Source organism: Saccostrea cucullata, unplaced genomic scaffold, assembly GCF_032062105.1.
Source record: "Saccostrea cucullata isolate Sc308-1 unplaced genomic scaffold, CSIRO_AGI_Scuc_v1 ctg42, whole genome shotgun sequence".
Taxonomy (NCBI): domain Eukaryota; kingdom Metazoa; phylum Mollusca; class Bivalvia; order Ostreida; family Ostreidae; genus Saccostrea; species Saccostrea cuccullata.
The window spans coordinates 519837-532391 of NW_026932910.1; the positions used below are offsets into that span (position 1 = coordinate 519837).

A 12555-nucleotide genomic window follows, 5' to 3' on the forward strand; every position below is an offset into this window, starting at 1 on the left:
CTTTCGTAATTTAGAAATCACGACACAAATGTCTTATTTACAACAATTCACTTTTGTTAGCCCTGTCTTATTTGATAAATAAGACAATTTATTAAGCTTTCTGGTAAATTAAAGTGAAATTATTAGAGAGTACAAATATACATTTTTGATGCATGCATATACATTAATATGTAGTATTTTTGGGTGCGATGGAAGCCAGGGGAAAGAGGGGAGGGGTAAGATTTGTAGCATAATAAAGCACTATAATGAAATCATGATATACTGGTACTGTAAAAATAGTCATGTAAATTTCATTACCACAGTACTATATTAGCTTTCTGGAATTGCTTCAAAATTGTACGAAGTACCACTGCAGAGATCAAAATAAGGCAGAATTTGAAAATTATGAATGTAATCAGCTTTTATGAATTTTATTTCTCATTTCTTGACCATGATGTATTTGTGTCATGGAAAGAAATAAATGAAGGTCAATTATTTTAAGCAGTGAAAGAAAAATATAAATATGGATTAAGAAAGGCCTTATTTGTGTTTTATGAAATATTAATTCTAAGTGGGATTTTTGTCTTTGAAACGTAAACATGTATGGATAATATAATATGAAGACAGGGAAGTGTAGACATACTGGCAAATTAAATGTTATCAGAGTGTAACCAACAACCAATTAATTTCACATATGGCAGAATTGAAAAGCTTTCAGTTGATGTTGGAGCTTTAATACTAATATATACATGTAACTTCTACAAACTTTTGTTACTACATGTATCATAACGCTGTAATTTGTGTGAATTACTACATCCATTGGGTGATAGATATTTGATTATTTTTATGTCCATATTACTTGGTTTTCATTTAATGTCATTATGCTATGAGTTTTGATTGTGTGCATATAGCTAGATAGGAATCAAGTGTAATTAATTAACAATTTGAAATTCCTGAGGAATATGCATGTAATGCTATTTTTGATGAATGTAAATGTAATGCAATGTCTTACTTCATGTTCTATAGAACAAAGCAAGATATGGTTTATTTTGTTACATATTTTGTGTTTGTATAGTTTATATAAGGGCTGGTACCAACTGCAATTTTTCAAGAAAAAAAAAATCAATTTTATTTTATTGCATCAGAAATCAAACAGCATTAAAGACTATAATCATGTTTTCGATAATTTATGTATTGAAATTATTGCTCATGTACATGTAGATTTTTTTTTGTCGGAATTTCAGTGTATGCAAGGATGCACTTTGATCCTAATGCTTTCTGCTTTTTAAGTTATTCTTGTCTGTAGTGTGCTTGTCATGTCATCTTCAGTTCGACTGTTTTATTTCTGTGATAATTGTTATTTTGTAAACTTATTTGTATACTCAGTGCTTTTAATTTTCACACCTCCTTTTAACTATGAAGCTTTGTTTAATTTTTATTTTGTTAAAACATCAGAGTCTGATGGATATTTTTGTTTTGTTTTGATTAATACGATTTACATGTAAGTCTACAATGTGCGTGTACATGTAAATCTGATTTAGGTCTGTGAAAAGTTTCCTAAAAATGTGTACATGTATCTTTGAAAGACTTTGACAGAATTAAACTAATTTGTGTTCTTCATTATATCTAGGAAATCAAAACATTGAAAGAATTCAGCTGGTTCATGTTCATCATTGTATCTGGAAAATTAAACTTCATGTTCATAAATCACTTTAATTATCCCTTAGTCTAATTTTCCAGGGTATTGATGGTTTTCACATTTGTATAGTATTTTGATCCCATAGATTATAAGTATTACATGTTAAACTCAATGGTTAAAACTTATCTTCTCAATTATGGTAAAAGATCTAGCCTATATTTTTTTCTACAAGTTTTGCCCCTTGTATTGGATACATACATTTATCCATTTATTTTTTGACCACAAGTTTATGAGTCACAAAAAAAGCTTACTTGCAAAATCATGAACAAAAAATTTGTTTTGTAAAAAACGTTTAAATTAAATGTAAAGTGCATGTGTCGTACAAATACCTAACTTTTATCTGGTTGTGATCTACTAGTCATTTGCATTTATAACCTGATACTAATTAATGTCTTCTCATAGGAAGTAATTTATATTCATTCTTTTATACCTTCAATTTCTTCTCAATTTGAATCAAATTTTGTTTATCATTTAAGCTTAGAAGACTTCAATATTCCCAACAGTAGATTTGCCGAGTGTCTTCCATCTTTTAGTAAGACTAATCTTGCCCACCAGTAATTTTACGTCCATAGAGGATGATAAAGTACATGTATTTGCAATGTGATTTGATTGCATGTGATGAATATATTAGATATAATTATTAAGATTAAAACTATGTGTAAAATTAACAGCTGAGAAGAATTTTCTTTTTGTAGTTGGTACAAATTGAATATTTGACATTTGACCCTGAAATCATATACCATGATCATATTCAAGAAGAAAATATACTCTTGTCAATATTTACTCGTGAGGTGGTGGACATTTTGCCATAAAATCTTTATGACCTTTTCAGCAAATGAAAGAATGTTGCAAAATTATGTGCAAATAGTTATTTTCTTAAAGTAATATGTTAGTTTCTTGATTTTTTGTCAATATTAATGTCTAATGGACAATGATTGAAAACATTTTTACTAGACCATTTCTTGTACAGGTTTAAAATGTCTGTGTTTAACCTCAATATACTCATTGTGATCATTTCATTTTATTACATACATGTATATAAACACAGATGTACAAGGTAACAACAAGTTTATTTTCATCATTTATATTGTGAATTTTGGGAAGATGAACTAACTGGATTAAAATGGAACATCAATATAATAGTGTGTGTGAGAATGCAAGACTGTTAACTTTTTAATTTGGAAAAACAGTCACAAGAAGATATAACTTTAATTTCATTCTTTAATGTTTTTATTTACATTTTTCATGTGCAAGTATGTGATATAAAAAAGATGCAAAAATTACAGTAGTGTTTGTTTTTTGTTTAAACCACATAAATATGGTTATTTGTTCCCACTATAAATGTTCTTTTTGATGTAGAAACAGCATGTATAGTATTTCAGATATGAATTACTGGGTACATGTAGGTGACTGTCTATAATGGACTCTAATCCTAGTTTCCACCTCATCCAATTTCGTTGTGTCACACCCAATTTTTCAACTGAAACCCGATTATTTTATATGATGCCGTGGGTCATGCTTTTCTCTCGATTTTTACCAAACAACCCGAAAATCTCCTGGCCTGGAGACCTTAAACTGAGAACACACTTAAATCAAAATTTTGATTTTGAATAGCTTGTCATTTATAATACATGTAAGACATATGTTACCAAGAGTCTGTAGTTTTGTAGAATATTCCGGTTTAAGGGGGCCGACTATAGTTTCCATTGCGCAATATTTCGCGCATCTTAGTAAAATGAAGCGTATTTACTGTTTTAATGCAACTTTTTTCGCTTAATTAATACAAGTAAACAAAATTAAGAAATTATAGGTATAAAAATGTAATTACAATTTGATATAACTGATTTTTTAACCGATTTTGCAATTGATAGGTAGGTTGACGTCGTTGCAGTGTGTTTTTGACGTTATGATAATCTGTAGCTCTTAAAGAAAGCGGTAATAAAAATATTATTAAAGAAAAAGTAATAAACAGACGCTCTTGAAATTTAAAAAATAGAAATTTGAGAATATCTTCAATATTTTTTTTATGTTTTCATGTGAATCCATTGTGTACGTCATGTTTAGTAATACTCTATAAAAATAGTAAATTTTGCTAATTTTTTTCATTTTGAGATTTTAGAATTTTGTGTTTCTTACATATATTGTATAATATAGTATTATTCATCAAATACTATAGTTTGAACAAAATGTCTATTGTAGTATTTGTATAATTTGCTTTCAAGTGCTAAAAATTGGTATTTTCCTATATAATCCTATAGTAAATGTACCTGTATTTTGAGACGGTCCCTCAAAAATACCTGGATGGTAGATTTTCGCCAAACTTTGCATGTACACTAAAGTTAATGTAAGTTATATATGGTATAAAAATGAAGAGTTTCGCTATTGTAGTTTTCACACAAAAAAACTATAGTTGGCCCCCTTAAACATGGTAAAAATGTTGTTTTCTTATCAGAAGTATTTTTAAAGTTACCAGGTATATTAATTTGAATTTTTGACTTAAGTCTGTTCTCAGTATATGATTTTGATTTCCAGTCTCTAATTGTCTTCTGTAATACATTTGTATTGCAAAACTCAGAAATGTGAAGTCAAGATCATTAAGGTCAAGGTCCTAGGATCAAGATTTTTATACTAGTAATATACATGTATTTATGGTGATTATTCCCAATACGCAGCAATAAATAAACTAGGTAATTTAGTTATGTAGAAGTTTATAGTCAGACTCTGTCCAAAATAGCTTACCCAGTAATATGAGAAATGATGATGATATTGAGAAAATAGAAATGGTAATTCATTTGGAAAACTACAATTTAATCCTCTTTCCTAAGGGAGATTCTGAGCAAAGACTGATTGAAATTTGCCCCTTGGTTCAGCAGAATTTAGAGAAAGACATGAAACCATAAGAAACAATATTTTTAAAAGGGGCTCTCGTCTCCACGCAAATGCTATTTTTGAGTTACTTTGTCTATTAATACCTTAATTATGCCCCTCTTTGAAGATGGGGGTAAGGGGGGGGGGGAGGAAGCATATTGCTTTGCTGCTGTCTGCTGGACTGTCTATCCACCAACAGTTTCAGTTCATTTTCTTTGCAGATGTTGCACATACTGAAATAATTTGGTATACAGATTATCTTCAGAATATCTAGGTCAGCTTCTAATTTGGGTAAGATAAAGCAACTTTTGACAGAGTAATGCCCCTTGTACTAAGAAAAATTCCATTTTTTTTGCAAATTTGACAGAGTTATGCCCCTTGGACATAAAAAAAAATCTTCTTAGTTTACATTTGTGCAGTAAAATTGATATTAAATCATTTAGTTCCTTTGAGAAATGAAAATAAAACAGTGCAGCAGTCATTTTTATTAAAACACAACAGTTTTTGGTCCACTTTTCTTTTTTACTGGAGGCGTTGGCTTGATTTCTTCCAGGTCTATCTCAGCATCCACACTAGTATGTGCCCCTCCTATGGTTGGCAGGCAGTAACTTTTAACTCCTTATTAAAGTAAAATTAATTAAACAGGGATTAAATTAAAAAAAATTAAACAAATTAAAGTACCATTTGATGGGGGAAAATTTTCAAATATAAAGTACTCTTGAAGACTACTTTTATATAACAGATAAATTCTACCTTGTTGGTTTTGAAGCTCTGGACAGTCTCTCTGATAATGCTCTACAGATTCACAGATTTTACAACATCCACCTTAATTTAAAAAAAAAAATCCTTATAAATAAAACAAAATTGAGGTGAATTTGATTTACTGGATAGCGGTACCAATAAAGACTGTGTTATTTATGCACTACCATTGAGTAGTACATCTTACCCATGGGATAGAGTCCTTTTGGGTTATCAGGACACTGCTTTGATAAGTGGCCAGTTTCCCCACAAATAAAACACTTGGCATAGGGAAATTTGCCTGCAAAATAAAAATAAATAAAAACTAGAAACAATGCACATCACATGTACTTCCCATTTCTATCTCAACTTCTATTTCATTCTTCTGGAAAGAATGAAATTAAATCCCAAAGTACAAACAGATGATGATCTATTTAAAAGATCATGTAAATTATAATTATTGAATTTATTTATAAAATATAGTAATGTGTTCAGGCAAATTAGATTTTACTATCATGCAATTTTAATTTTCATCCCTGCAAAATTTTTTCCAAAGCTAGGACAGATACCAGAGGCATAGCATGAAATCATCACAACCTAAGAGTTCCACTATGTCCTGATGAATAATAACAGGATGAGCAAACTTTGTACATTCAGCTTTTTGTATACTCATTCAAATTATTACCTGGTGGTAATCTGACAGAGCAACTTGAAGAAGAGTGTTCTGTTGATCCACATTTAAAACAGATTCCAGTTCCCTGCTCCATGTCTCTTTTTACCTCCGGACAATCGGACATCTGGTGACCTGATTCTCGACAATTGTAACATACCTAAAGAGAGCATCAAAACATGTACAATGGTTTGTATATATCACAGGTCAAAATTTCTATTCAAAATGACTACAATCATTGCTACTTGATTTAAAAGTGACATACTGTTTCATCTTGTCTTTTCTGGATTCTGTGCAACCTTCTGTTTTCACTTCTTTTGACTTTCTTGTAAGCTTCCTTGAGTTGAAGATCTTGCGTTGTCACTTGTGATAGATTCCTAAGACGAGACTCTAAACTGGTTTGTTGAAGTGTTGAATCCTCTTCTTTAATACTGCTCAATGAATGAGTCTGCTTCTTTTTCTTTGATTTGCCTTTCCCTGTTTTATGATCTTGATCATCATGTTTTGACTTCATTGATTTGTCAGGCTTACTTGCGTTACCTAGATCATTTAGATCTACCTTCTTCTTCTTGTCCTTCTTATGTTTCTTCCTGCTCTCTTTCATATCATTCCATTCTGTGGCATCCAATGGTCTTTTTCTGTTTCCATCTGATGCACGAGCAAATCGGGTCATTTTTTACCTGCCAAAAATCTCATTTTGTCAGCATTCACTTCCCACGTGTCATATAATTATGAAATAAATGTATTGTAAAGAATTTATAACAAATCTCTACTTTCATAGATGACGGTTTTAAGTCTGACCAGAGACGTAAATATCATGTCATTTATGTCTGTTCTAATTATATCGATATACAAAATTACATACAGATCAATAAAATATCGATTCCTGTAGATTTTGACTGATAAAAGTCTTTATCTATATTTGATTCTAAAGTCTTACTATGATTTGATAAATCAGACAATATATCTAAAATAACCTTAAAACTCACAGAAAACCTTTTTCTTGTTTCTCGTGTACACCAATTTCATGTAGGAAAAGGATTATCGAAGACTAAAATTAAAACCCATGTCGAAAAACCCTTGTTTTTCCGGATTCTGACACGACACACATAAATTTTAAAAATCAAGATTTTACCTCCGTTCTTTGTTTATATTGTAGATGTTTCTCTTCAAATACAATTTAACTGTGTTTAATACTATTAAATCAATTTTTTTAACAATTTGAGAGAACCTGGGGTATTTAAAACAAATTATTGGGAGGGTGTACTTTGGCAAATGGCAGATATACGAGGTTAGTGTTTATGTATTATAAGTCCAATAAATGCAATGGTATATTCAAAAGCCCCCCTCCAAAAAAATCAATCAAGGTTTGTGTAGCAAGTAAAAAACCACATGATATGTCTCTGAAAAACAAATCAAACAAGAGATGGTTGTAAAATAACTCCCCCCCCCCCCCAACATTGGAATTTTTCTAAGTCCAAAAGGGCATAACTCTGTCTAAAATGGCACGATCGTACCTCAAACAGAAATTGACCTAGATATTTATCTGAAAAATCTGTATACTAAATTTCACTTCAGTATGTTCAACCTCTCCGTGTAGAAAATGAACGGAAACTGCAAATAATTGGAATTTTTTCTAAGTCTAAGGGACATAACTCTGTCAAAAATGGTGCGATCGTACCCAAAACAGAACTTATCATAGATATTCATCTGATTTACATGTATACCAAATTTCATATCAGTATGTGCAACCGTTGTGAAGAAAATGAACGGAAACTAAATGGACCGACAGACAGCAGCAAAGCAATATGCCTCCCTTCTTTGAAGGGGGCATACATGTACATGTAGCCAAGTAATGTAAGCCTTGATCATGTTAAGTAAATTTAATTTGTAGAGAATCAAAATCCTGTTATCTTCTTCCAACATTTACCATCTGAAAGTAAAAAAAAAAAAAAAACACGAAAATTAACCCCCCACGAAAATAAGTGATTTCAGAGTATGAGGCGCCGTTTTGGTATTCACTGCTAAAAAGTGATATATTCTATTCAATAGGTGATATCACCTATTTGAATTTGTGATATCACTCATTCGAAAAGGTGATATCACTTATTCGAGTTGATATTCGAATAGGTGATATCACTTGTATAAATAAGTAATATCACATATATAAATAAGTGACATCACATATATAATAAATAGGTGTTATCACTGTTGGCTAGTAAATACCTAAACGGCGCCTCATAAAAATCATAGTCTGTTTCCTTGGCCTTCCTACAATGCTGTGCAAACGTGGGAATCCCAAGAAAACAGGCTAGCAAAATCTAGAAACTATCCCTGATAATAAATGGACCGGGAAATAACGGAAAAAATCCATCGTTAATTTAGTGTATAAATAATTGACTTACAATTAGTATGAAAAACTTCAGTCAGTATTTAACTCAATGATAAATTGTATTTACTGACAAGGTCATTGTATCGACCATATAACTTACGAAATGATTACTTTAAAAGAGACTGCTGATATTCTTGTTTCATCAACTTGTTTGTCAATAAAGAAATATAATAAATTTACTTCGTTTTAAAAACATTCTGATTGTACACACAAGTACTCTGAAGTTGACATCAAAAAGATGCTTGAGTTTCTGATTGACAATATATATGTCGTTTTTGGAGACCACGTCTTCCTACAATCTATTGGGATTCCCATGGGTACCGATTGCACCCCATTATTAGCAGACGTATTTTTGGATTCATATGAAGCAGAATTTGTTTAAAATCTTATGCATGAAAAGAAGAAAACACTTGCTGTGGCCTTCAACTCGACATACATGTATATCGACGACGTATCGACAATTAACAATGGCAATGTCTATTCTTATGTCGATACGATATATCCTGGTGAGCTTGAGATTAAAGATACCACAGAGTCTGCATGATACATTTGTTTCGTTTCGTATTTGGAAATTTTACTTGATAAAGACGTTAATGGTAAAAAACAACCAAGCTCTATGATAAACATGATGAGTTTAACTTTTCTATCATCAACTTCCCTCATTTATAATGCAGCAATATACCTTCATCACCTGCATACGGAGTTTATGTATCTCAATTGATTTGATACGCAAGAGAATCTCTACACATAAACAATTTCTAAAACGAGATAATTATTGACAAACAAGTTGATGAAACAAGAATTTCAGCTGTCTTGTTTAAAGTCATCATTTCGTAAGTTCTATGGTCGATGCTTACTCCTCCATGGCATGCATGCGCACCTGATCCCACCTCCAATTTTTCGAGGTCCATATTATATTTACTCTGCTCCTATTTTGTATTGTACGTATGATGGACTTTTCCCTTGAATACTAGACATTTACAGTGTGCAAATTTTAAAACAGTATTTAATTTATAAGGCATTTTATTTGCAAATAGGGCAATTTTACATTTTTCTTCATTCTTTTACATTTTTCTTGAGCAAAATACCCAAAATTCAAAAGAAGTAAAGAGCTTGCCTCATCCTTCAATTCTGAATTCATATTTATTTCCACAATAGGTATTTCAAAGATCTAGTACGTAGATACTCGTAAACTAGTAAAAAAAAAATTGGCTAGATAAGTTCTACTTGTCATTGTCAACAAATACTAGTAGGTAAAGATTAAAAAATGTTAACCTTAATGATTTTTTTTGATTGAAAACTGTCAAAGATTATCATAATTTGGTATGTTATGTTTATGACCACATTTTCTCGGGTGAATTTAGTATGCAATTCTGGGCAGAAGTTTGTTGACAAGTCATTTACCTCCACTGATTTAACATCTAAACCTTTGGTAGTCCTTTATCTAACAGCAAATTTTACTGATGCCATATCAAAGAATACATGAAGACAAAGTCTTTGGGAAAATTATAATTACATTATCATGTTTTAAAATTATCAAACATATGTTAATACATTCATCTTGGACAGAACAAGGAATATGACTACCTATATGTATGACCAATTTTTTGTGAATGTAGACTTGTATGAATTATGCTTAAAATGCTAGACTCTACCATGATATACAGTACAATAACATCACTGAAGATACTTGATTTTCTTCACTTGTATGTTTCTATACTGAGCAACAAACAGATTGTCATTTGTATCTATACACAGTCCATACGGATTTTTCAATGCGCATTCTATGTAACGGATGAACTGTCCATCCTGGTCTATGATGTGGATACAGTCATTGTAAATATCAGCTGTAAGGATGTGACTCTGACTGTCTGTGGTGATCCCTCGTGGACAGAAGGACTTGTTCTGTTCTCCAGTGTACACGAATCTCAGTATCCCGGCCTGATTGACCACCACTACTTCTCTAGCGTGACTATCAGACACACAGATATCCAGGTTCCTGTTCTCAGCTACGTATCTATAATAACCACTAGATGAATAGAGAGGTTTACCTTTATCATCAAACTGAATGGTTTGTTTCTCTGTGGAGCCAGAGTAACGGACAACTTTTGTTTGTTTGTTATCATCATCACTGTACATGATAACCAGGAGATCAAGAGAGGAGGTATTACAGACACCAAGAGGTATCCAATTCTGTAGTTTGATCATCTTCTCTGTCTTCTTATTCTTTACAATGTTCACAGATTTCTTATGATAATCAGTATAAACTAGATCTCCACTTTTTGTCACTGCTATGTCACATGGTATTTTCCCGGACTTGGCTGTTATTGACTTGAGTAGAGATCCTTGATTGATGCTGAAGAGTTTCATGGTGTTGTCATCTCCACTTGTCCAGATTTCTTCATCATTCAGACAGGCCACATTGTAAAGGTATCTATACCCAGTGTATATGGTGGTGACAGACTCAGGTTCTGGAAGTGAAAACTTCATACTGTAACAATAATCACCCGAGGTGAGAGAACTTGGTGTTACAGCTCCAATCATGTCATGAAGTTCTTTTTCTTGAACTTTTCCTGGCATGAATTTAGGTGTACAAGACACAATTTTTGGTGGAAGCTTTTTGTATTTGTCTAGACTTAATTTAACACTGAACAGTTTTGACAAGTCATTAGAGTCTTTAGTGGCATTAACTGCATCTATTTCATCCTCGATGTCAAATATTTTCTTATTTATCTCATCCAAATGTTTCTGTAGAGTTTGTAACTGTGTGTTTTTCATCTCATCAACTTCAGCTTTAAGTTTCTTGACAAGTTTGTCAATTTCTCTGTGCAAGTCCTCTCCATGTTTTGTTATGGCTGTTGAGAGATCCCCATATTCCTTTTCTAACTGACTCATTCTATTTTGTACATCAGAGGCAATGTCCTGGTAGGTTGGATATATTGTTTCTTTCAATTCGGTATGTGCTTTGATTATTTTGTTCTTTTTTTCATCCAGAATTTGCAAAATTGTTATAAATTTATGACCCAGGTGATGATCAGATGCAATGCAGGTGTTGCAAACAGAAATATCACATTGATAACAGTACATTTCACATCGTTCTTTGCTATGAGTTGTACATCTAGGGTAGAGGGGAGTGGATTTTCTAAGTTGAAATGGGACAATTTCATGTTTTTTGAATTGATCAGGCATCATGTGATCTCCCACACAGGCCATACACAGGTTGACTAGACATGTATCACAGTGCATCTGTACCACAGCGGTCTCACACAGGTCACATCGACTCACGTCCTGGGCACTGGTATGGGGGTCCATGATTAGATGATATGTCTATTAAATATACAAAAATCCCTGTGAATATTTATTGACAAATAAGATAGAATATAAAAAAGTATTACAAAAATGTATATCAGGCCTAAAATTAAAAGCTGAATATATCACGATGTATAAGGCTTTTTAACTCCTAAGATCAATTAATTTTTTCAATTTTTCAAACGATTAAGCATTAAGTTTTTTTTTAATGGGAATGGGAAACAACTTATATTTTTGAGTTGTGTTGAGTTTAATAATATGAATAGTGTAATTTGTCCTTATTTTGAAAAGCTAAAAGATAGCTGCGCAAATTCTGAAATAATTAAAAAAAGTTTATGACTGTGAAAACCATAAAATAAGTTAAAATGACCAACTTAAGGTACAGATGTATTCAATGTATATAAATGCATATAAACAGAAAAAAAGTCTTGATAAAGAAATGCTCACAAAAACAATGAAATTTCATTCTCAAGATGAAAGAATGTATTAAAAAAAACTGATTTACTATCATTTTGAAATATTACAAAATACACTCGTACATATTCGTAAGGAATATCCTACCTGATTTGTAGGAGACAATAATGCCGTCCGCCCAGCATACGACCTCTTTATCTTTACTCAGGTCCCCTGACCATATAGCCAGTTTAAATCTGTCAAGTGCTTTTTACTTCCTTGTATAAAATCTAGTTTTGTTTTTTTTATATATCAGCGTTCAGGAAGAATTAATTTCATTATTTAAGCACAAAACTCGCAACACTTAGAGAGAAAAAACAAGTATATACTGACAAAAAGTCAGAGATACTCAAGCTGTAGAAAATCAACTAAGAAAAGTCATTAATATCCTAAAATGGTATAATGTGGGCTATTGAGTTCAATCTTCTATTGAAATATATACATGTA

The 12555-nt window shown here is 31.7% G+C and overlaps 2 protein-coding genes and 1 long non-coding RNA gene across 4 annotated transcripts; 1 reads left to right on the forward strand and 2 right to left on the reverse strand.

Moving 5' to 3' along the window:
• The first annotated feature begins 17 nt into the window (after positions 1-17).
• LOC134236449 (uncharacterized) lies at positions 18-2963 on the forward strand. Its single transcript, XR_009985611.1, has 2 exons — positions 18-974; positions 1017-2963. It is a non-coding gene; the product is annotated as an uncharacterized LOC134236449 (long non-coding RNA).
• A 2050-nt stretch (positions 2964-5013) lies between these two features.
• On the reverse strand, positions 5014-6997 carry LOC134236461 (zinc finger CCHC domain-containing protein 9-like). 2 transcript variants are annotated; one of them, XM_062718646.1, is made up of 6 exons: positions 6951-6997; positions 6220-6634; positions 5970-6114; positions 5493-5585; positions 5300-5371; positions 5014-5164 (listed from the first exon to the last, which is right to left on the reverse strand). In XM_062718646.1, exons 2-6 carry the CDS (start codon positions 6625-6627, stop codon positions 5034-5036), a joined length of 849 nt encoding a protein of 282 aa, XP_062574630.1. In that variant the 5' UTR covers positions 6628-6634; positions 6951-6997; the 3' UTR covers positions 5014-5033. The 2 variants fall into 2 exon arrangements, with proteins under 2 accessions (XP_062574630.1, XP_062574631.1); XM_062718647.1 differs by having other exon boundaries at positions 6944-6974.
• Positions 6998-9351: 2354 nt separating this feature from the next.
• Positions 9352-12305, reverse strand: LOC134236450 (uncharacterized). Its single transcript, XM_062718634.1, has 2 exons — positions 12217-12305; positions 9352-11673 (listed from the first exon to the last, which is right to left on the reverse strand). The coding sequence occupies exon 2, from the start codon at positions 11656-11658 to the stop codon at positions 10024-10026; it is 1635 nt and encodes a 544-aa protein (XP_062574618.1). The 5' UTR covers positions 11659-11673; positions 12217-12305; the 3' UTR covers positions 9352-10023.
• Between the last annotated feature and the right edge of the window lie 250 nt (positions 12306-12555).